This window comes from Momordica charantia, assembly GCF_013281855.1.
Source record: "Momordica charantia cultivar OHB3-1 chromosome 6 unlocalized genomic scaffold, Mcharantia_2.0 BLBB01000006.1, whole genome shotgun sequence".
NCBI lineage: Eukaryota > Viridiplantae > Streptophyta > Magnoliopsida > Cucurbitales > Cucurbitaceae > Momordica > Momordica charantia.
The window spans coordinates 1,099,340-1,121,505 of record NW_028275164.1 but is presented as its reverse complement, the minus strand read 5'-3'; the positions used below and the strand labels follow the sequence as shown (position 1 = coordinate 1,121,505).

Here is a 22,166-nt window from a genome sequence, read left to right as displayed (position 1 = left end):
CAAATTTTTTTTCTGTTCTTTTAAAAAAAATTGTTACAAACTTTAAACTACAAAGATTATATTATTACATCCTGAACTAAATTATTATCAATTTGAAGATGTGAGGACCAAATTGTTACAAATTAAAGTTTATGAATTATAAAAGTTTACGTGCTAAATGATTATTTCAAATGAGAGAAGATAGACCAAAATATTTTTTAACCTAAATATTGTGTTTATAAATATACATATATATTTTTTATATTTTAAACAATGAATATCCATTTAAATTTCTTCCTGGTCTGGGCTCACAAAATGGCTTTCGACAAATTGGCCCAATTTCGAAACCCTAAATAGGATATGAAATGTGGGTTCGTCGGGCCCTGGAGGATGGAGGGCATTTCTTCTCCCAATTTGATTTTCTTCCAGTGGTTATGGTTGCTGCCTGCTGCATCAAATCGACATTAATTTCTGATTCTCCGATTTCAAACAACTGTCAATTTAGAGATGGTTACAGCAGAACCCAATTTGGACGAATTCTTTGATGGGAAGAAGCGCATTAGGAACCCTCTGGACCCTGGTTTCTATTGGTAACAGCACACGCTTAATTCTCTCGTTTTTGTTTTCTTGAATAATGTAGTAAATTTACGTTGGCGGTTTAAATTTGCGGCATTTCGTATTTTGGTTTTTCATTGAATTCAAGATTCAACAGTATTGGAGCTGATTTGTGAGTACAAGGCTTAATTCTTGCTCTTGCCCATTTGATTTCTATTTCAGAAACTTAGAGATCATTTTTTTGGGAGTTAAGGGGCACCTGAATTTCCTTCCTAAGTACTGCAATTGAATTGATGGAACTGACTAGCATGCATTATGTAATATCCCCTTGATAGACACATCTAGCATTTGTAGAGCTATACATTGGCCGGACTGTATGAAGTTGTGAAGGGTTAAGGCCTCCTCGTAGGCTTTTCTTTGATGCGTGTTGTATTTTGGCTGGATTATATGAAGTTTTGAAGGGTCGATGGCTCCTCATACTCTTTTCTTTGATGTGTGTTGTACTTGTATCTTGGCTGAATTAACATGTAGTTTTGAAGAGTTAATGGCTCCTCATGCTCTTTTATTTTCTGTGTGCCGTATCTTGGCTGGCCTGTTTTGAAGTTTGGAAGGCTTAATGGCTCCCTCACACTCTGTTCTTTGACTTGTTTTTTATCTTGGCTGGATTATTGTGAAGTTTTGGCTTCTCATTCTCTTTTATTTGCTGTGTGCTGTATCTTGGCTAGGCTTTTGTGAAGTTTTGAATGGTTAATGGCTCCTCGTACCCTTTTTCTTCTTTACAATTTTACTTCCTCAGGTTCACTTATCACAGCTGGAGTTCTAACAGCAGGCTTAATTATTACAAAAAAAAAAAAGAAAATAGAAACTTTCATGTCTCCCAAGTTCAGGCTTTGTGGCGGGTGCAAGTGGCCTCTGAATGTAGGGGACTAAAGTTCTGATTCCCAGTTATCGAAAAAAAAGCAGTAGGCTTAATTAGTTTCCGGCTAGGCAACTCTCACTTGGGATAAGCGGGTGGCTGTCGAAGACGCTACGGTGGCTCTTATGGTTGGCACTGCCTACTACTATGGGATATCAAAATTAGACTTTCGAAACTAAATCCAATGGCCTCTCAGACGGATCAAACTGCATCACTGAACCATATTGTTCATACAAGAGAGCTGAGCAGTGGCCTGCCTAAGCCTCTCAACTTCATACATGGGAAAGAAAACCAAAGGAGTTGTTTGTTGCATCTTCATTTGTGCCAACAAAAACCACATTTTGGCATTTTTTTCACATGAATGAGCAATTGATTGCAACAAAACATGAAAGCCTCCCCTCCTCTCACAGTTATTAGCTAAAGTCAACCAACTGTTGAATTGCCTGTAAATTTAACAATGTAGACACGTGTCGGTCGTTCCGATTCTATTATCAAGTCATACAATCATAGAATAACTTTTCCCAAGGGAAAAGAGAAGTGATTTCCTTTGACATTAATGGTCATTCTAAATCTTTTGCAGTATTTTTTAGATTCATAACTTCCAATTATGGTCACTTCAAACCATCATCGATAAAAGTGGAACAGTGTGAGTTGTTGTTCATGTGGGCTTCTTGTTTGAGCTAATTGGCTGAATTATGAACCCAACCCAATGTGATAGTGTCGATGGTGATGGCGATTGACAATGAAGCTTTTGATGGTCATGCCATCCTAAAGTTGGGTATTTTTAGTACATTTCATCAACAAATATTCGAAATGTGTTCCATTACGATCTTTTCAATATTTCCTAATCTCATATCGTCTAACTATAGGATAGGTGATTAATATAAGATTTTAATTTCATTCACTTTTTTACTTCCTCGATGACCATCGAATGCCTATATTGGTTAATTCTTTGGGTATACTAGCCAATGTCGATTAGAATTGTTCTCAGCTAAATTAAATATCTGAACTTTGAACACCCAATTAAATTTCTATAATAATTTTCTGTAGTTTGTTAATTTAAAATTTAAACAAACTCTTTTTTCTAGACAAAACATTGGACTTTTCATCCTATGTCCTTTTCAAGTAATAAATTTTTTCATTCTTCTAGTCTATTTACTTTTGTTGCCTAATATTTTTTCTTTTTCATTTTTCTTCACAATTTTCGACAAATGATTAATAATCATCAATTTTAGAATGAAACTTTCAGGTTTTGAAACTAGCTCACAGAAATGCATGACATGAACCAAAGAACTCAAAATCGGCTACTGTTGAAATAAATAATGGGCATCTTGCCTTACCCAATGGCTGGATTCTGAACCCATAATATTGCCAATTGCGATAATGGGTAGCAGCCATCAATGATCCAATCCTTCTCGGTGGAGCAGCAAAAATAGGCAATGTTCGAGTATGGACGGTGATGGTGGTTGTGGATTGGATGACACATGACAGTGAAGCTTGGGACGGCCATGGCAGGACGTGGGTCGGAAGAAGAAAGAGGAAAACCCCACTTTCAAAGTTGAGAAAAGGCGATGGAGGCTGTAATGGCAATGGCTATACAGAGAGAGAGAGAGGAAAATTGTAACCATAACCCCACAAACCAGAGTTACCGGAAAGCTTTACTCTGCCACGTAGCGGAGTCCTTTTTCCAACATGTGCATCTCCTCCACATTCAACCCCCCAATTCAATCTCTTCCCTATATATATTCTCTCTCTCTCTCACCCATCTTTTCCTTCTCTGTTATCCTCTTTCCGCTCCTCATTTCCGTTCGGTTCACGGGACTCTCCATTTTACCCACTACAATTCAACCATCGTCCTGTGGAGCGGGCTTCACGCGGCGCCTAATTTCTCTGGTTCTTGTAAGACACCCATCTTTTTTCTTTCTTTTTTTTTTCCTTTTTATCTCTGAATGTATGTGTTTGTATTAATTTCTGTCAATTTGGGGCTTCACATGTCTTTAGTCTACAGATCTTCTTATTTCTTCTTTCTGAACGTGCCTCAGGGCCTCCGGATGAAGTTTATGCGAATTCTTCTTCCTGTGTTGGTTAACTCGTAAGCGATTTTTGTGATGATTAGATGAAACTTATAGAAATGGGGAAGAAATATGGGATCGTGCGAATTGGTTTTGTTAGTGGAGGATACAGCATTTTAGTTACCCTTTGTCCTTCTGGTAATCACGAGGAGAAAGGATTGCAGATTTAGCTGTTTGGCGTGGGATCATCACACACCAGACATTGCCTTGTTCCGATCATATTTTGATCCCCACCAGGCCTTTTAAATATTTGCTTTTATTAGTCAGCGGATATAGTATCCTTTCTCTAGTTTCTCATTAGGTAAATGAATCCAGGATTCTAACTCTTCCTTCTTGATCATTATTAGTTGTATGGCTTGTTTTTATTTAGTGGTGAGTGAACTATAAATCAGAACAATATGGGAGTTGTTGGAACAGTCAGTAACTAATCCTCATTTTAACATTTTATGGTGATTGATGTTTGACTCATGGACTTCAGAGGCAGGCTTGTTCTGGATTATAAATGCAACAATTTCAATGATATTATATCCTTTTCTGGAATTTGATAAGACTGGCTACTTCCGCAGCTCACTACGTCCAGATTTTCATTTGTATAAACTTTCTAGGACATAAATACGTTGTACCATTTATTGTTAGTGATATGACTCAATATATGAAAGAAGATGTGCAAGTCTTGAATGTAGCATGTAGAAATATATAGGAATATGACAAGTTGATCAAGAGTGGTGTACGAGTCTGTGTACCAACTGCCTATAATGATGCTGATACTTTCAAAAAGGAAAGAAAATCTCAAAACCTTGTGCGATTGTCTATACTAGTGGTATGGGATTTATTCACTGCTCATAGTTAGGCTTTCATTTTTTGCTTAGTGTACTAGCGAGTGTCTTCGACTCTTCATTATTATAAGATTTAGTCTCAATCATTCCCATTCCTGCTCCCTTGGATATTTTTCAATCTCTGGCTTAAGTGAAAACTTAGTTATTGCACAGTGTTTCTCTCTCTCTCTCTCTCTCTCTCTCTCTCTCTCTCTCTCTCTCTCTCTCTCTCTCTCTCTCTCTCTCTCTCTCTCTCTCTCTCTCTTCATTTCTTTACATCTAAAATGTGAACTCCATAATTAAAATATAATGTTCAAGAGTATGAATTTGGTGCAGATTTTGGAAGTGCAGCTCTTTCAAGATGTCTTCTCCAAGCAAAAGGAGAGAAATGGATGTCATGAAATTGTAAGATGCCCTTGTTATTTATTTAGATTTCCTAATCTTGTTTGAGTCATTGGCTATTGTGGCTGTTTTGGGTGGCCTTGGGACGGCTGTTTATGAGCCTTTCGAACAACCAAAAAGATGATGTGAAAAAGAACTTCTCATCTTCTGTTACGGAGCAGGGCTCATTAACATCTCATGGCTAATCATGTGTTGATGCTTGCAATATTCTTTTTCTGGATTTCTAAACATTTATAGTTGTCATTTAGAATAACCTCTTGTGCCTTTTATCATATGAAGTTAGGTTAGTTCAATGCTCGCAAATGTAGTTTGTTTATTGCTCCTCATGCAGTGAGCTATGACTGATAGTGATCATGCTTGGGGTTGTAATCATGGTTGCAGTGGAAGTAGTGGTTATCAAATCGTTGTTATGGGCTAGATAACATTTTGGGGTTGCTGGCCTAGCTAAAATTGGGGTGGTTTCAGGTTTGAGTTTAATTTGTTCACTGTTATGTCCATAGACCATTACTAGAGCTATAGAATAGGTGTGTTATCTGGAACTGGCGTTCTCTTAAGGGGTGATTAGATTACTGTGTAGTAACATGAATTAGATTCCTCATATTGTATGATTAAATATCTTTGAAATTTTTATTACTGATTTATGCAACAACGATGGCTACATAAGTTTTTGTTGGTTTATCTGGTGGTTCTGGCTAATGTTGTCCAGGATGATGAGTGACTACAATGTGGAGATGATAAATGATGGACTCAATGAATTCAATGTGGAGTTCCATGGTCCCAAAGAAAGTATTGCTCGACTTTCACCTCTCTCCAATATGCATTTCGTAGTCGTTGATGGAGTAGCAATTATTCGTTTGTGGGTGTGTTGGGGCATTATTTGGATTGCAAATGAACAATTAAGCCAACTTGCTGGCAGTCTAAAGCTAATTCTTTTATGTTATTTGGAGTCTCCTGAAAATCTATCCTTGAAATGAGTTGTTTCGTCTGCTTTACTGTGTTGTAATATATGGACACTTCTGTTTACCGTTTCACTTAACATTGGTAAGGTCTGCAGCCTGTTCCAAAAGAGTTTTAATCCATGAAGAAAACTGTGCTTTTGGCTGTGAAAAGATTGTGAAAGTACATCAGCATGAGGTTTAGTTACTATTCGGATTCCACTTAGCTCTGAAAGGTATACAGTATGGACTATAGACGACTTCAAACTCTGACTAGTGATAAACTTTTTGGTTTCATTTACAAGGAAATGATAATTGGAGACATTATATGTATCTAGTTTAGCTTCATGTTTTCATATTTCTCCCATTTAACGAATTATTCTTCACCACATTTGGCACTAGAGCATTACAAGCAAATAATTATCTGATAAGTATTTTCTTACACAAGTTTCATGATCCTTGCAGGCTTATATGAAGCCGGCGTTTGGAAAATCCGTGTTGAGCTTCCTGATGCATATCCATACAAGTCTCCTTCAATTGGTTTTGTGAACAAGATATTCCACCCAAATGTTGATGAACTGTAAGAAAGTGTATTTTCTTCTTATAACCATCAAATGAAAACGATCAAAATGCTTCACCTATTCCTAGCAAAGTATTTTATGTGCAATTTGTACCTGCAGATCGGGTTCTGTGTGCTTGGATGTGATTAATCAGTCTTGGAGTCCGATGTTCGGTAATTATCTGCCACCTCCATCCTCACTAAACATTCATTAACACTTATTCTAGATTCCAGAGCATTTTCTGCTTACGTGTTCTGTGATAAGATGGTTATTGTAAAATAGCTTTTTGTATGTTTGGAATTATAACTTAACGTCCATGGGATCATATGAAATGCATTCTGACTCCCAAATATAGAACTAAAAAACTGGCCCCTTTTTCTTTCATTTTACTTCTATTTGGGTTTGCATACGTTTGTATTCTTACACATACAGCCCTTTTTTGGGGTTCTGCAGATCTTTTGAACGTTTTTGAAGTTTTTCTTCCCCAGCTTCTCCTTTATCCCAATCCTTCAGATCCTCTTAACGGCGATGCAGCATCGCTTATGATGAAGGACCGGAAGCAGTATGATGAAAAAGTTAAAGGTAAAATATTTCTCACTGATCAACTTTTCTAATCCTATACCTCAACTTTTTGTCCATTCAACTTTGATGATTTTCAAAGAAAAATATCATTTTTTTCTTAAATGATAACTCTGCTTATCTAATTTCGTGCTGGAGACAGAGTACTGCGAAAGATATGCGAAGAAGGAGAACGGCATCAAATGCACGGCAGAAGATGAGAGTGAAGAGGATGAAATCAGCAACGATGATAGCGGTTCAAGCGACGATGATGTTGCTGGACATGCAGATCCATAACTTGAAGCATGGCACTATACCTAAATCATTTCTCCATTTAGCAGAAGCAACTTAATTTACATGTTTGTCGTTCTATATTTTTACTGGTTGTATGATTATATTGGAAATGCCCCATCAAAGTTTTAGATGATTCTTAGATTTTCATGGCAATGCTGTATTGGAATGACTTCATATGTAAAAGCAGTCCAGTAGAGGACATAAAGCAAGTTCACAATATTTTATCAGTTAATGAAATAGACTGCATGAGATTACTTCAGATGTAGCTTTTTGGGCAATGCAAGAACATCATTTCTGGGTCCAATGAGATTCCATTGGTATATGAAGAAACACTGCCAAAAGATTCTTAAAACTTAAAAGTTGAGAAGCCATTGGTAGATTTACTGAGTTGGGAAACCAAGTTCATTGTTAATAGCCACAAAAAACTGCCAAGTGTTGTGAACCATCCTCAGAAGGCCTAATCTTCTTCATTGGCATTCACAAGCCAACACAAAGGGTCACAAAATCAATAGGAAAATGCCTAGCGAATGGGGAAAGCTTATCGCTCACTCGCATTCGACTAATCGTCTAGAATTTTGATTGATTATCAGTCAACAATCTTCGAGACTAGCACCTTAGTCTAGTTATTGTTTGTGTTCGTATTGTTTGTAACTTGCCACTTGATTTGGTTTGGTCTCGTTATTGTTTGTATTCGTATTGTTTGTAACTAGCCACTTGATTTGGTTTGATTTTTTACTATTGTCTCTTTCATAGGTCCTTTTGAATGAGACCATCCTGAACATAACTGGCGTTTCTTTTAGTTTTATGAAGAAATTTAGCCAAACCTCATTAAGTAAACGAAATGATATTGAATTTTTTCCACCCTCATTCTACTTTTCTCCATTCTGTTTGAAGAAAAGAAGGAAGGATTTCCCTTGTAGTTCTCAATCATTTCGTGACACCGGAGAAAACTAAGCTATCACACCCGAATAAAGGTTGGATTTCAATGTGGGTAATCGTCTCCATTATCATCTTTCTCATTGCTCCCATGGTGAATTCAATTGGCCAAACTCTCTCTATAATGCCTTATTTTAAATTTGCATTAGATCACACATTCTACCTCATCAATCTTTGTAGTTTGTATTAATATGTTGCTATTTAATTAAAGGGTGATTTCTAGGGGAGTTAAGCCAAATGAAGAAAATTTCCTCTTTTTTCCAGAGAAAAAAAAATTTATATATATTTCATTTTTGACCTATGAATCAGAGCTTTTAGATTGTTTTTATTTGTGTGTATAAATTTTGTTTTACTTTATGAAGCTTAAAAGAATATATTTATTTTAATTTTAATCTTTCTTTTGTTTTTAACAAATAAATAATATACATTGAAGTATGTGTATTAACATGACGTAGACACGAGGTTGGAGTGTTGGCACACACTGGCAGTACATACGAGGTTGGGGTGTTGGCACAGTAGCAAGAGGTCCGAAGGTATCAACACCCAACATCTAGGTTCGAACCCTCTTGTATCCGACATGTATAAAAGATTTATGTAAATTAATTAACAAATACAAGTCTTAACTCCAAACTCAATCCCAATGAAAAAAAATTGGAAGATTCAAAACAAATATGAAAACTAAAATAAATTCGAATCAAATATAAAAATAAAATTAAAAAAATAAAAAAGAAAGAAGAGGGAAGAAAGAAATACTCCGCGCATCATTGACACTCCTCCCCCCGACTTTCCAACTCTGCTAGGCCAGTTCGTCGGCGGCGGATCTGCCGCCATCTCCGGCCATGGCTCAGCCGGAGAGGCCCACTCTCAAGGTCTCTAACATTCCCGAATCCGCCATAGCCCAAGACCTCCTCACCTTTCTCAACTCCAAATTGGGCCCCGACTCCATCTTCGCCATCGAAATCTTCACCGAACGCAAGAACTGGAAATCGCGCGGCTCCGGTCGCGTACAGTTCGCCACTCTCGCCGCCAAATCCATAGCCCAGTCTCTCTCCGTCCAACACGACCTCGTCTTCAACTCCCACAACCTCAGATTCTCAGAGACCAACGACGACATCGTCGTGAGGCCAGTACTCGCCACACACAGGACCCACAACGGGGGTTTGCATGTGGGTTTTATGCTGAAAGAGAATCGGATGAGTGTTTTGGAGTCCTGGGATGGAGTCAAAGCCTGGGTTATGCCCGAGAGGAGGAGGGTCGATTTCTGGATATGCCACCAAGGGGAGACTTACAAGCTCGAACTTATGTTTGAGGAAATTCTGGAATCTACTGGCCTTTCTTTTGGTGGTGAGAAATTGAATGCCCTTCTCATAAAGGTAATTTTCTACAATGCCCGTGGTGATGATTTCATCTGAGGGGTTTTCAGAGAGAAGAGAGAACTATCAAACTATCTACTCATGTCTTTATAAATCTTTGTATTATCCTGAAAATATCTCATGATGAATCATGTTTCTATTTCCTGTTGCAGCTCAAGTATGTTCCGAGAATATACAAGAAGATTTCTGGATCAAATATGGCTACTAAATTCAGCAGCACTCGGTACCGTCTTTGCAAAGAGGATTATGACTATCTTTGGGTTAGGACAACAGAGTTTTCTGCTATGAGATCGATAGGTCAGTCAACTTCATTTTGTTGGGAAATTGAAGAAGATTTGCAGGCTTCTGATGTTTTTTCAAGTTTCCCATTTTACAAAGAAAACCTGAAAGATTTTGTGTTAGAGGAGGGTGAGGAATTTGGCTCTACCTCAGAGATAGTTCCTCTGATCAAATCTGGGTTAGGTTCTAATCTGGCGTATGAGGTTCAATATCAGCTCAACTCTTTAGTTCATATGCAAAAAATTAGCCTTGCTGCAGCCAACAATGATCTGGTTGACTTCCTTAGCACTTTAAGTGTTGAAACTGCTTTGAATATACTTCAGAAGTTACACCAGCTGAAGTTCATTTGTTACGAGCCGTTGTCGTTTCTGAAGACTCAATTACATGTTCTGAAAAGGAACTGCAAGAATCTTCCTTCATCATCTCAAAAAAGGTTGTCCAATAACTTGATGAATTGTTATAGAGCCCTAGTCACCCCATCAAGGATTTATTGTTTGGGACCTGAGCTTGAGACTTCAAATTATGTTGTGAAGAACTTTGCATCATATGCTTCGGATTTTATGAGGGTTACTTTTGTTGAAGAGGACTGGAGTAAGCTTCCTGCAGGTGCCGTTACCACGAGTATAGAGCGGGGCATTTTCTCAAAACCTTACAGAACGGAAATCTATCATCGGGTAATGACTATTCTTCGAGATGGCATTGTTATTGGAGCAAAACGGTTTGAGTTCTTGGCCTTCTCAGCTAGTCAACTCCGATCAAACTCTGTCTGGATGTTCGCTTCTAATGACAATTTGAAAGCTGAAGAAATTAGACAGTGGATGGGTTGCTTCGAAAAGATTCGAAGCATTTCTAAATGTGCAGCTAGGATGGGTCAATTGTTCAGTTCTTCCATGCAAACTCTTGTTGTTCCTTCACAAGATGTCGAGATCATACCCGATATTGAAGTGAATTCTGATGGTATTGACTATTGCTTCTCAGATGGTATCGGAAAGATTTCACTTTCCTTTGCAAGGCAAGTAGCCGATAAGTGTGGAGTGAATCATATCCCTTCTGCATTTCAAATTCGATACGGTGGATACAAAGGTGTCATTGCTGTTGATCGTAATTCTTTCCGTAAACTATCTTTGCGTGATAGCATGCTTAAATTCGAATCAAAGAACAAGATGCTCAATGTTACCAAGTGGAGCGACTCCATGCCGTGCTATTTAAATCGAGAGATCGTTACTCTTTTGTCAACTTTGGGAGTGAAGGATGAAAGCTTCGAGGCATTGCAGCAAGAACAACTACATCTTCTAGGGAGAATGCTGACCAATAAAGTAGCTGCTTTGGACGTCTTGGAAAATTTGAATGGGGTCAAATCTGATAACATTCTGGTGCAGATGTTAAACCACGGTTATGAGCCTAATATTGAACCCTACCTCTCAATGATGCTTCAAGCACACTATTGGAACCTGTTTTCGGATTTAAGAAGTAGGTGTAGAATATTTGTACCGAAGGGCCGGATTCTCCTCGGCTGCTTGGACGAAACTGGTATTTTAAATTATGGCCAAGTTTATGCCTGCATAACCTTGACAAAATCAGAGCTTCAGGACAGGAATCAGAACTATTTCCATAAGATAGACGAGACGACGTCTATACTACTCGGGAGGGTAGTTGTTACCAAAAATCCATGTCTTCATCCAGGAGATGTGAGGGTTCTTGAAGCTATTTTCCATGTGGAACTAGAGGAGAAAGGATTGGTGAACTGTCTTGTATTTCCTCAGAAAGGAGAGAGGTATGTTTTTGTAGGCTGAAGTTATTGTTTAATGCATTTTGTGGATTAGTTCTAAATTAGATTGAGCTTATTGCAATATATTTAATCCTTCTTTAAAGTTTAAATACATCTTCCCTGAATCGATAGGAGGTTTTTCGAGTAATTTCCATTTTTTCAAAGCCACTAGGGGCCTAAAGCCTTAGCAAAGGAAGCGGGAATTTCATTCGATGCTCGGTAACTGTTGAGTTTTTTGCAGGCCACATACGAATGAATGCTCGGGTGGTGATCTTGATGGAGATCTGTATTTCATAAGTTGGGATGAAAATCTTATCCCACCCAAAACTGAAGCTCCGATGGACTATACAGGACGGAGACCACGCATAATGGATCATGATGTAACATTAGAGGTATGTTAAACTATAATTATGCCGTATGAAATTCAAAACAGAAATTAGCTCAACAATGTGGTTAACATTTTCCCTCTGGTTCGTTGGATCATCAAAATCTGCAGGAAATTCAGAAGTTTTTTGTAGATTACATGATCAACGACACATTAGGTGCCATTTCTACTGCACATTTAGTTCATGCTGACCGAGAGCCGAAAAAAGCCATAAGCTCAAAATGTTTAGAACTGGCAACGCTGCACTCCATGGCAGTTGATTTTGCAAAGACGGGAGCACCAGCCGAGATGCCTCGCGTTCTAAAACCTAGGGAGTTTCCAGATTTCATGGAGAGATTTGATAAACCAATGTACATATCCAGTAATGTATTAGGTAAACTCTACAGGGCTGCTGTTAAGTCAATTGAGCGAGAAAGGTCAAGACTTGTGTGGTCAGAGGAGACGGCTAGAGCAATTTATGATTGTGATCTTGAAGTGGATGGCTTTGAAACTTTCCTCGAAATGGCTGAAAGTTTCAAAGACATGTACACTGAGAAAATGAGCATTTTGATGAACTACTATGGAGCAGAGTATGAAGACGAGTTATTGATGGGCGATCTTCGAAATCGAGCATCTTATCTGCAACGTGACAATCGCAAGTATGGAGATATGAAGGACCGGATTTTGATTTCAGTAAAGACCCTACGGAAGGAAGTCAGAGAATGGTTCGAGAACAGCTGCGCCCCACACGAACACAAGCCGATGGCCTCAGCATGGTATCATGTAACTTATCACCCTTCTTACTTCAAAGAAGACATGTTTTACTTTAGCTTCCCATGGACTGTCTCTGATGTTCTACTCAACATAAAGGCAATGAACTCCAAAAGACATCAAGCAGAAGAAAGAAACTGCTAGCTGTTTGTATGTAGCCAAACATGTCATTAATTGCTCTAGGAAATCCTATCTTTTTAAACTCTGGCTAACACAGTCCTAATCCATAGTACTAATTTTCAATCTTTATGGAGATTTTTAGATATCTTGAATCAAACAGCAATTCTTCTTGCTTCTTTTGTTCCCCATTCCCTTCCCATGGAAAGGATTGAAAGGACAGGCCACCTAAATTTAAAGTTGCTTTCTATATTGTCTCTCCCACGAAAAACCAATCCCATTGCAGCACAGTGAAAACAAGGGGAAAAAAGTGTCATAGCCCACTACAGCATCTGTTCATCCTTTCCAATCTATATGAAGACACAGCATATACAAACATTGTATGGCCTTTTTATTACCCCACTTTAAACAGGCAAACCCCTAATCAATATTATTATATACCCTACTAGGAAGGATATAATTTAATATCAAAGAATAATTAAAAAAAACCCCTCTAATTGTATTGTACATTGGTCCTCGTCCTTATGCACAACCGATCCCATTAGAAGAAGGAAAAAGAAAATCCCAAAATTAACTCGAACATGTATTTACTTGGAAAATCTAGTGGGGGTGGCGCCGCCGTTGATGTCAGGCGGTTTACCTTCCCGGCCAATGTGTGGACAGTAACAGCAGAAAAAGAAGGCGCATGTTAGTAGACACAGCACACCTTTACACGACGGTTGAAATCGAAACATCCTTGCCAAAGACCGCCGCTCCTCCGGACTTCATCGGCGCCGGAATCGAAGCGTACCGAGAGGAGAAATTCCGGAAGCCATTGAAGTCATCGATGTCGTCGTCCAATTCCCCAATCTCCCTCGAACCCTCGTCGAAATTCATGGCGTAACTCAACGGATCGTACTGGAATTTCCCAGGCCTAGTAGCACCAGAACTCCGATTGCGATTAAATCGGCGGATGAAAGTCTTCCATCTCGGCCCAGCGACAATCTCCGACCACTCACGGAGCTTCAAGAGAACTCTGACGCCTCGCGTCCACCACCGCCCCTCGCCGTGAACCTGCGACGCCCGAATCCGCTCCCACCAGGACGGCCCGGCGGCGGCCGGACGGCGAGATCCGAAGCACGAAACACGGAAGCAGCCGCAGCTGGTGGTCGGCAAGAGAGCATTGGTTTTATCTGCTTCACAAGGCGGCTCCTCTGCATCGGTACGGGTCATCATCGGAATTCTACGGCCGTGGGATCTCCGCCTCCGGGTCCGGGAGGGTATCATTTACAGTTTTATACACCACAAACAAATAGAAGAACTGAAACCAGCTATGACTCGTCACCGGAAACTTCCGGTGGATGAACAAATTTTTAACGAAAGACGACGCAAATCCCAACCGGGAGTTACCGGTCGTTCGAGTTTATCCACTGACGTTCGAGCTGTTGTTTGGAGGGAAGCGAGGATTATAATCTGCTGCTTCGGGAGCAGGCTAAGCGGGTGCGACTGGTGGGACCCGAGCTCCGTTGTGAACTACCGCCAAATTAATGTGGGTCCCATTTTCGAGATCAACGGTGATTATGTGAAGAGCATTTTAAATACGGCCGACGTGTCGTCATCCACTTTGCACTTGCAGAGGATGACGACGTATCGTCCTTGAGAGAGACTGTTTGCTGGCGTGTATTAAATATTTTGGACGACAAGACGTTTTGTTGTATATTTCTACAGATTTTTTTAAAAACTTTGTATAAATTATTTTAGTTTTCAGAATCAGAACATTAAAAGCCGGTTCGGCCTTTGGTAACATTCTTTGTTTTTTTTTCTCTCTCTCTCTCTCTTTCTGTTTCTCTATGCATTTGGTAACAATTTGTCGTTTTTAGTTTTCTAAAATTAATATTTACTTTTTAATATATTAATTATGTATTTTATAAGTTAAGAGTGACAAAATAAATATTTTTATTTACATTTTGAGAAAAATTAGAAATAGAAAAAAAAAAAGGAATGGCTCATTTGTTAAACGCATATGTTTCTTGTCTTTTATTTCTATTTTTTTAAAGAGACATGTACTTTGATAAACCATTCTATTTCTAGTTTCTAAATTTTAAAAAACGTTTTTAAAAAAATGTTAATTTTAGAAATTATAAAAAATAATTTCATTTTTCCCGTTTCAGTCTTTCGGTCGATTAAATAATAAAATATTGTGCAATAAAATTATAATAGTTTATGCAGGTGCCGGTAAGTCCTTACTAGCTCCTTGGTCTATTGTTCGAACCTCGTGAATAACAAGACATTATTTCTTTTCTAATATGTTTAAATGTTTTTATATTTTATACTTTTCTTCAGTTTTTTTACATTTTATATATATTTTTACTTTTTTATTTTTTATTTTCTATGTTTTTACATTTTCTGTTATTTTATATTTTACATTTTTTGGTTGTTTTATATTTTATTATTTTTATACTTTCTATTTTTTTAATGAAATAATTTTTTTTTAAAATTAAAAATATTTTAAAAAGTATTATTCATTTAAAGTTAATAATTTAGAATTTATATCAAAGAAATTTATATCGTAAATTATATTATTTTTAATGAATGAGCTTCTTCGAGTATATGTTATATCTACTAAATTTTATTTTAACTCAAAATAAAAATAAACTAATTTGAGTAAACACGTATATTTCTGATCAAGAATGCATGGTTTGAGTCCTCATCCCCACAAGTTATTGTACTAAAAGAAGTAAAAATAGTAACAAAAAATAAGAAATAGTTATCAAAGATATTTTGTTTATATTTCATTTTTTCAAGAAATATGAAACATAAGGGTTACCAAATATATTCATGTTTCTAGTTCTATAAAAAAGTTCGAAACATGAAACATGAAACGAAAAACAGAAAACGAGAACATTACCAAACGAGCCCTAAAAAACTTGATTTTTTTTATTTAAAATTCTTTTACATAATTTTGAAAACTTTCTAAAAAACAGAAAGAAGGAACAAAAATAGTTACCAGCTCTAATGAATATTTTTTATTTTTTATTTTTAAATCCAACTATTTAGTTTGAATTACATGAATAAAATGACATTTGAATCCTTAATGTTGGAAAAAAAATAATGAAGAAACTTGTCATTTTAAATTAACAAAAATAAAAATGCGTATCAAATATAAATGCCATAAATGCTACAAATGCTATAACTGGATTTTATTCCTTTTCAGGCTATAAAGGCAACTATGAGCTAACTATCATATGTACACAAAAAAATTAAAAAGGAAAAAAAAAACCTAACTTGAAAAGCATTTCTAAACAAAATTGGAAGGAAAAATCTTACCCAATGGATTTATTTTCTCAAATTGAATGGCTATCCTGCCGACCAACTATTTTATACAATTTAAAAAAAAAATTAAACATGTTTAGTAACATTTTCTATTTCTCAATTCTAATTTCAACTTTTTTTTAATATATCCGTGAGTGTTTGGACCAATTTATGTGTACCTTAGTGAATCTCACGGAACAGCCACTTGATTCTACAACGTCTGGTGTCGAACAACAAAGAGAAGTTCATTTTAAAATTTTTTGAGAAACACGAACATTTAATTAAAGTAAAATCTTCAAAAGGATGGAGTTCCCGCAAAACCTTTTTACCTACTTTTTTAAATTACAATTTTAGAGAAAAAAAAATTATCAAACATATTTCTATTTCCTTTTTTCTAAAAGAAAGAACAAAGAAACAAAAACCATTACCAAAGGCAATTATGCTTTTCAATCAAGAAACAAGAACATTGGCAAACACGTCGTTGCAACTTGATTTGTAAAATTTTAAGCTCATTGATCCATGTTTTACAAATGGGTGACTTTTAAGGGAAAAATAACTTTAATTATTCCTAAAACATATCAGGTCATCGTAGACTAAAACAACTTCTACCAACACGAACATAGTTCTGTCCTGACAGTACTATACTAAAAAAATAGTTAACTAAACAGGTTAGAAACTTGAGTAAAAATGGGAAAGCAAAACATTAGTGAGTTGAAAACAAAGGTGAGCAGAGAAAGTGATATGAAAGCAAAGAATCACACCAACTTATGAGTTTGATTAGAGGCTCCACAGGCAGGCCTTGTGTTGGATTGAAGCAACAGCGTCAACAAACAAATCATTACCATTCTCTTCTTAAGTCTTAACACACATTTTAATTTTCTCTTCATTTTCATCAAATTAATTTTCACAAACTCAATAATGAACTTAACTACGAAGGAAATTGCTCAACATACGCATTGCATTGGAGTGTTTGTGAATGATTTTGATTCTTGAAAGTAATGCTTTCATGGAATCTGCATAGCTCGTCATCACTGCAAACATCTGTTCACAATTCCAACCAAATAAGATAGAAATCAAGACTCGTCAATCCGGTTTAGAAATTCAATCGAACAATGCAATATCCAATGCAATACCGCAGCACATGTTCATACCTCTGATCCGTAGGGAGAAATGGAAACCTAGAACCGTATAAGGTGTATCGAAGGATGTATGATCGTACAACGAGAAGAAGACGACGCTCTGTAACGAGAAAGAGAATGATTCGAATCGCAATGCCCTAGAAAACTGCAATGAAAACCAGAAAACGCACTTGATTCGGTTTCTGAGGGTCTCTAAGGGGGGAATTATCAATGGCGATGGAATTCCTCATGCGTCGAAAAGCAGGAACAGAAGAAGAAGCCAATGATCATCGTGCAATTGCAGTGAAAAGAAGATCGAGATGTCACAGAGCATTGGAAGGCACGGGTTCTCCACTCTCGAGAGGAAGACGGAGGGAAATGGAGAGAATTCAAGAGGGATTCAATGACTACAAATTGTTTAAACAAAATTTTCTTATTTAGTTCTCCAGTTGCATTCTGAATAAGAATGGTTGTCACGTAGTGAAAACATTTCTAAGAACATGAACATGAACATTTTTATAAAAAGAATGGTTATCCTGTAGGAACTAGACCAGTTCAATTGTACAAACCTATGGCTAATTGTAATTTGTATCTGAAACTTGTTCACTATATATCTGTCAAAAAAAAAAAAAAGAAAAAAAAGAAAAGGAAAGGGAAAACAACTTTATACCGTTCCTAGGTTCCAGTTGATCTTGTTCTGCTACTTCCCGGATCGGGGAGAAGCGAAGAACGCGTGTCGTGAATGCGCAGTTATTTACACCACCAAACCAACTCACTCCAGTCATCTTCCTGAATCTGAATCCATTGGCACCGTGACAGTGGCAAAGAATCGGGTGATCTCAAATGAAAGAGATGATCCCGACTCCGTGGAGGATCGATCTCCGGTCTGATCTGTGAAGGATGGAAAAAGAGAATCGAAAGTAACAAGCATTCCCATCTCAAGAACTCTGGCTCAATGTAAGTGCAACAAGAGATGGAATCTTCAGCATCAAACATCATCCTCGAACAAAACACGAGTTTCAAAACTCGACCTCGATTTACGGTTAGAAGGGGTGGCCAGGCTTTGAAGCAAGGTCAAAACATCAGCGGTATCGTCTAAATAGTATTTGGCTTTGCTAGGCTTTTGCCCCACGGTGCAGGCAAATATTTTGGGAGGAGTAACAAGAGATGAGCTATAGCTTCTACTCAATATGCTCTCGAACATGTCTTCGTCGGATCGATCGTCTCCAATGCACATCACAAAGTCGGGTGCTTTCTCAGAGCTGATCATTGTGTCAAGAACTCTTTCAGCAACTAATCCTTTAGTCACACCCTGCAACAATAGCATAAAACGATTACTTGCCTCCATGAAAACCGAAACGGAAAGCTGAGTTAGGAGTGAGTAGAAGCTGTAAATACCTGTGGTTTTACTTCAACGATCTGCTGGCCTCTTTTGGCAACTACAGGTTCATTGGCAAGAACGTTTTCAAGGTGATCCAGAAGTTCCATGGCCTGGCACGAACCGAAATAAGGATCGGCATCTTGATGGTGCCATACCAAGGCACTGTCCTTGGTCTCTATGTATGAGCCATCGGTTGCCTCAGTATATAGTTTCATCACAGGTTCTGCTATTCTTTTCCAACCAAAGTTTTCAGCTAATGGACTAACTTCCCAATCAGAGTCCCTATTCCACCTATAAATACATCAAGACATGATATAAGAATCGACACGGAGGACATAGATTATACGACTGGGAAATCGATTAGTAACTTCCTTACCTCAAGTAGTATCCGTGTTCAGCAGCGATACCAAGATTCTTACACGAATCGAACCATGGACCAAGAGAATCCTTCCCCCTACCACTGACTATAAACACAGTATTCTTTGAATCCATGCAAAGATTGTTCAGGATGGAAATGACTTCAGGAGACGGGGATTTGACCAACGAAGCTTGGGAAACCACGGTCCCATCGTAATCCAAAAAAATCGCCCTCCTAGAAGCGCTTCGATATGCAGAGCCAATATGTTCAATGGAAAGCTTCCTGAAACTTGGAGAAAGTGACAAAATTCTGAAGCTTAAACCAAAACCAATGCCCCAGCAGCGTTTACTGTAGTGTTCTCGGCATGCTCGCTCCAAATCTTGCGAGAAACTGCGAGCCCAGTAAGCGACATCATGAGAGCTAACGTATCGGTAGTGCTTTTCGTGCCTCAGTTGCTTCTCTAAAGCAGGCATAGTGACAGCCACATAAAGTGCATCAGCTACAGCATCAAAATCCCATGGGTTCACCCTGATCGCACCACTTAGAGATGGCGAACAACCTATAAATTCCGACACGACAAGCGTGCTGGTACGAGGAGAACTTGGGGAGACTTCCAAAACTTCATCCATTTGTGAAGTTCCCTGTCGGCAAACAATGTACTCATATGGAACTAAGTTCATACCATCCCTGAGAGCATTTACAATGCAGCACTCTGCTAGTACATAATACGCAATCTTCTCATCAGGAGGAATAGGATGATCAATCAAGATTACAGGTTCATATCCCGGAAAACCGAAGGCCTTATTGATTCTTTTGGTTATCTCATAAGTTTCCCTTTTCGCTTCCTGAACGTCGTTCCCATTGCTCCGTGCTGGATTTAGAATTTGCACCAGGACAAGATTGCCCCGTAACTCGGGATGCTGGTTCAGGAGCTGTTCCATAGCTAATAACTTAAGACCAATACCTTTAAATATGTCCATGTCATCAACACCAAGAATAACCTTCTTTCCTTGGAGATCTTCTTTGATTTCCTTGGCCTTGATTGAAGTTTGGGGTTGATTTAATGCAGATTCAAGTCGACCCATATGAACTCCAACAGGCAAAATCTTGATGTATATCGTACGGCCAAAATACTCGAGCGTGAGATAGCCTCGTTTGGATTCATACTCCAGACCAAGCAGTCTACTACAGCAAGACAGAAAATGGCGAGCATAATCGAATGTATGGAAACCAATTAGGTCTGCATTTAGTAATGCCTTCAAAATCTCGTCTCTGACGGGCAGAGTTCGGTAGATTTCTGATGAGGGAAACAAGCTATGAAGGAAGAATCCAAGCTTAATTCGACTGTAACGTTTTCTCAAAAAAGTAGGGAGAACCATAAGGTGGTAGTCATGAATCCATACATAATCTTCTTCCAGATTGATTACCTCCATAACTTTATCTGCAAACCTTTTGTTGGCAGAAAGATACGCCTGCCAAAGACGCCGATCAAACCGTGTACCGTGGTAAGGGGAAATTGGCATCATGTAGTGAAAAATCGGCCACAAATGTTGTTTGCAGAATCCATGATAGAACTGTTTCTGAAGCTGCGGAGGAATGAAAGTCGGTGCACAGTTGAACTCCTCCAACAGTCTTTGAGAAACCTCATCTTGTTCTCGGACATCGACATCAACCTTTAACGATCCAACATATATAACATCTACATCAGAGGAGAAGCCATCCTTAAGTTGAAGAAGAAGCGAATCCTCATCAAAACTGAAGACCCATTTCCCAGAATCCGGATCCTTTTTAGCATGGAGAGGAAGGAAATTTGCCACTATTATTTTTCTCCCACGGGATCTCGATGAGGAAACTTCTAAATCTTTTTCCTTATCAGAAAATATTCCCGAAGCAGTCATCACCCGCGGAACAGTTCTCGGTGTATGGGGAAAATCCAGCATATCCACTGATGATAACTCTAACAAACTCAAGCAAGAACTTGACAGCATGACAGTCAATGATCTGCTTGTTCCTAGCTATCGATTATCGATCTATGCTACAAACAGAAAACTCCTTTCCGGCTGTGCAAGAACCTGAAGGCAAAATAAAAATGTAGGAAAATCTTAACCCTTGTCTCTTGTTTTTTCTTTTATAATAATACAGAAAACAAAGAAGTCTTCGATAACAACCCATAACCACAGAGACAAGTTTGAAGATTAGTGTATATAATATTTCTCAATCAAGTTTTAGCAATAAATCAACGACTTAATAGCCATTGGCTTCCAAATTCCAATATACTTATCTTCTAAACAAGTCAACTAAACAGAAGAGATTAAGGTAATCATCCTGATATTTGAAGGGCTAATCTCAAACCAACAGTAAGATTCAAAATCTTAAAAAGGGCAGGACAATTGAAGTGCAAGAAAACCTTCTTCTTCTTCAACTTTTTTTTTCCCTTCTTCCAGAAGGAAAAAAAAAACAAGAGAGAAAAGTTTCGGTCGTTATTAGATCAACTTTTTAATGAAACAATACCGACAACATGAATTTAAAATTCAAACACAAGATAAGGACAAATGACAAATGGTTATGCACTTATCCTTATCTTCAAGTTACTGAAATCCTCACTCAAAAGATAGTGTATAATTATTGCAGTTCACCTTTTAACTAAAAGAAAAAGGAAACAATAAACAAATCCCAATTCTTGGATTTCCAGATCATCCATCCATCCATCCACAACCCATCTGTTTGTTTACTGGGAAAATAACAACAAAAGAGAAAAAAAGGAAAAACAGAGAGGCAATCCACAGCCCCTTCAGCGAGCCCAAAACAAACAAACAAAAACAATCCCAACAGTTCAAAGAAGAGACAACAAGCAAAGTTACCTGAAATCAGAACGGAGAATCCCGAATAAACCTTAGGCGATTCTTCTTAAAATGCCCTGAAATTCCTGTGGGGGAAGAGAGAGCGTGGAAAACAAGTTAAAGAGAAAATCAGGAGCCGTTTGAAGAAAAACGAAAAGGGTATTCGTCACTGGGGCAAATAAAGGGAGTAAGAGAAGAAAACACAAACTGGGATCCTATTTTGCGATGCTTCCATGGAAGGAAAACAGAGGCAGAGGAGGCGCCATTACAGAGACAGAGAGAAGAAAGGAAGAGGGTGAGTATAAAAAGTGAGATTGAGAAGGGGGATTAGGTTGGAAAGTTGGAGAGGAGATTTTATGGGTAAGAAAATGGAATTAAATGGAAATGGGGGGAGAGAAATTGGATAAAGGGGAATTAATGGGGAAAATGGAGAAGCGAAGGAGAAGAGAGTTCCGTTTGGGGGATTTTGTCAAATTGTGTTGGT

At 38.0% G+C, this 22,166-nt stretch overlaps 4 protein-coding genes across 7 annotated transcripts; 2 read left to right on the top strand and 2 right to left on the bottom strand.

Annotated features, from left to right (window-relative positions):
* The first annotated feature begins 2,861 nt into the window (after positions 1-2,861).
* LOC111007210 (ubiquitin-conjugating enzyme E2 5) lies at positions 2,862-7,345 on the top strand. Of its 4 annotated transcripts, none has more exons than XM_088125489.1 (8): positions 2,862-3,349; positions 3,493-3,542; positions 4,674-4,742; positions 5,446-5,525; positions 6,140-6,254; positions 6,355-6,407; positions 6,688-6,816; positions 6,952-7,345. In XM_088125489.1, the coding sequence occupies exons 1-8, from the start codon at positions 3,143-3,145 to the stop codon at positions 7,011-7,013; spliced, it is 765 nt and encodes a 254-aa protein (XP_087981615.1). In that variant the 5' UTR covers positions 2,862-3,142; the 3' UTR covers positions 7,014-7,345. The 4 variants fall into 4 exon arrangements, with proteins under 4 accessions (XP_087981615.1, XP_087981614.1, XP_022135179.1 ...); XM_088125488.1 differs by having other exon boundaries at positions 2,913-3,349; positions 6,956-7,345; XM_022279487.2 differs by lacking the exon at positions 3,493-3,542 and having other exon boundaries at positions 3,210-3,349; positions 6,956-7,345.
* Positions 7,346-8,722: 1,377 nt separating this feature from the next.
* RDR2 (RNA-dependent RNA polymerase 2) lies at positions 8,723-12,871 on the top strand. Its single transcript, XM_022279136.2, has 4 exons — positions 8,723-9,395; positions 9,548-11,448; positions 11,684-11,834; positions 11,939-12,871. The coding sequence occupies exons 1-4, from the start codon at positions 8,862-8,864 to the stop codon at positions 12,719-12,721; spliced, it is 3,369 nt and encodes a 1,122-aa protein (XP_022134828.1). The 5' UTR covers positions 8,723-8,861; the 3' UTR covers positions 12,722-12,871.
* Positions 12,872-13,064: 193 nt separating this feature from the next.
* On the bottom strand, positions 13,065-13,989 carry LOC148210539 (uncharacterized). The gene has a single exon (XM_088125561.1). It carries the CDS (start codon positions 13,958-13,960, stop codon positions 13,403-13,405), a length of 558 nt encoding a protein of 185 aa, XP_087981687.1. The 5' UTR covers positions 13,961-13,989; the 3' UTR covers positions 13,065-13,402.
* A 3,603-nt stretch (positions 13,990-17,592) lies between these two features.
* LOC111007143 (putative alpha,alpha-trehalose-phosphate synthase [UDP-forming] 9) lies at positions 17,593-22,166 on the bottom strand. The gene is made up of 5 exons (XM_022279371.2): positions 21,891-22,166; positions 21,704-21,768; positions 18,861-20,914; positions 18,502-18,775; positions 17,593-18,415 (listed from the first exon to the last, which is right to left on the bottom strand). Exons 3-5 carry the CDS (start codon positions 20,828-20,830, stop codon positions 18,092-18,094), a joined length of 2,568 nt encoding a protein of 855 aa, XP_022135063.1. The 5' UTR covers positions 20,831-20,914; positions 21,704-21,768; positions 21,891-22,166; the 3' UTR covers positions 17,593-18,091.

Bases quoted from the DNA above. Each gene is read 5' to 3' on its own strand.
- LOC111007143 (XM_022279371.2), bottom strand. From the start codon at position 20,830: ATGCTGTCAAGTTCTTGCTTGAGTTTGTTAGAGTTATCATCAGTGGAT. The intron at 18,776-18,860 runs GTAAGGAAGTTA...ATGTATTTATAG, and splicing joins GAACACGGATACTACTTGAG to GTGGAATAGGGACTCTGATT. The intron at 18,416-18,501 runs GTATTTACAGCT...CTATTGTTGCAG, and splicing joins TCGTTGAAGTAAAACCACAG to GGTGTGACTAAAGGATTAGT.
- LOC148210539 (XM_088125561.1), bottom strand. From the start codon at position 13,960: ATGATACCCTCCCGGACCCGGAGGCGGAGATCCCACGGCCGTAGAATT.
- LOC111007210 (XM_088125488.1), top strand. From the start codon at position 3,143: ATGTGCATCTCCTCCACATTCAACCCCCCAATTCAATCTCTTCCCTAT. The intron at 4,743-5,445 runs GTAAGATGCCCT...AATGTTGTCCAG, and splicing joins GAAATGGATGTCATGAAATT to GATGATGAGTGACTACAATG. The intron at 6,817-6,955 runs GTAAAATATTTC...TGCTGGAGACAG, and splicing joins GTATGATGAAAAAGTTAAAG to AGTACTGCGAAAGATATGCG.
- RDR2 (XM_022279136.2), top strand. From the start codon at position 8,862: ATGGCTCAGCCGGAGAGGCCCACTCTCAAGGTCTCTAACATTCCCGAA. The intron at 9,396-9,547 runs GTAATTTTCTAC...TTCCTGTTGCAG, and splicing joins TGAATGCCCTTCTCATAAAG to CTCAAGTATGTTCCGAGAAT. The intron at 11,449-11,683 runs GTATGTTTTTGT...AGTTTTTTGCAG, and splicing joins TTTCCTCAGAAAGGAGAGAG to GCCACATACGAATGAATGCT.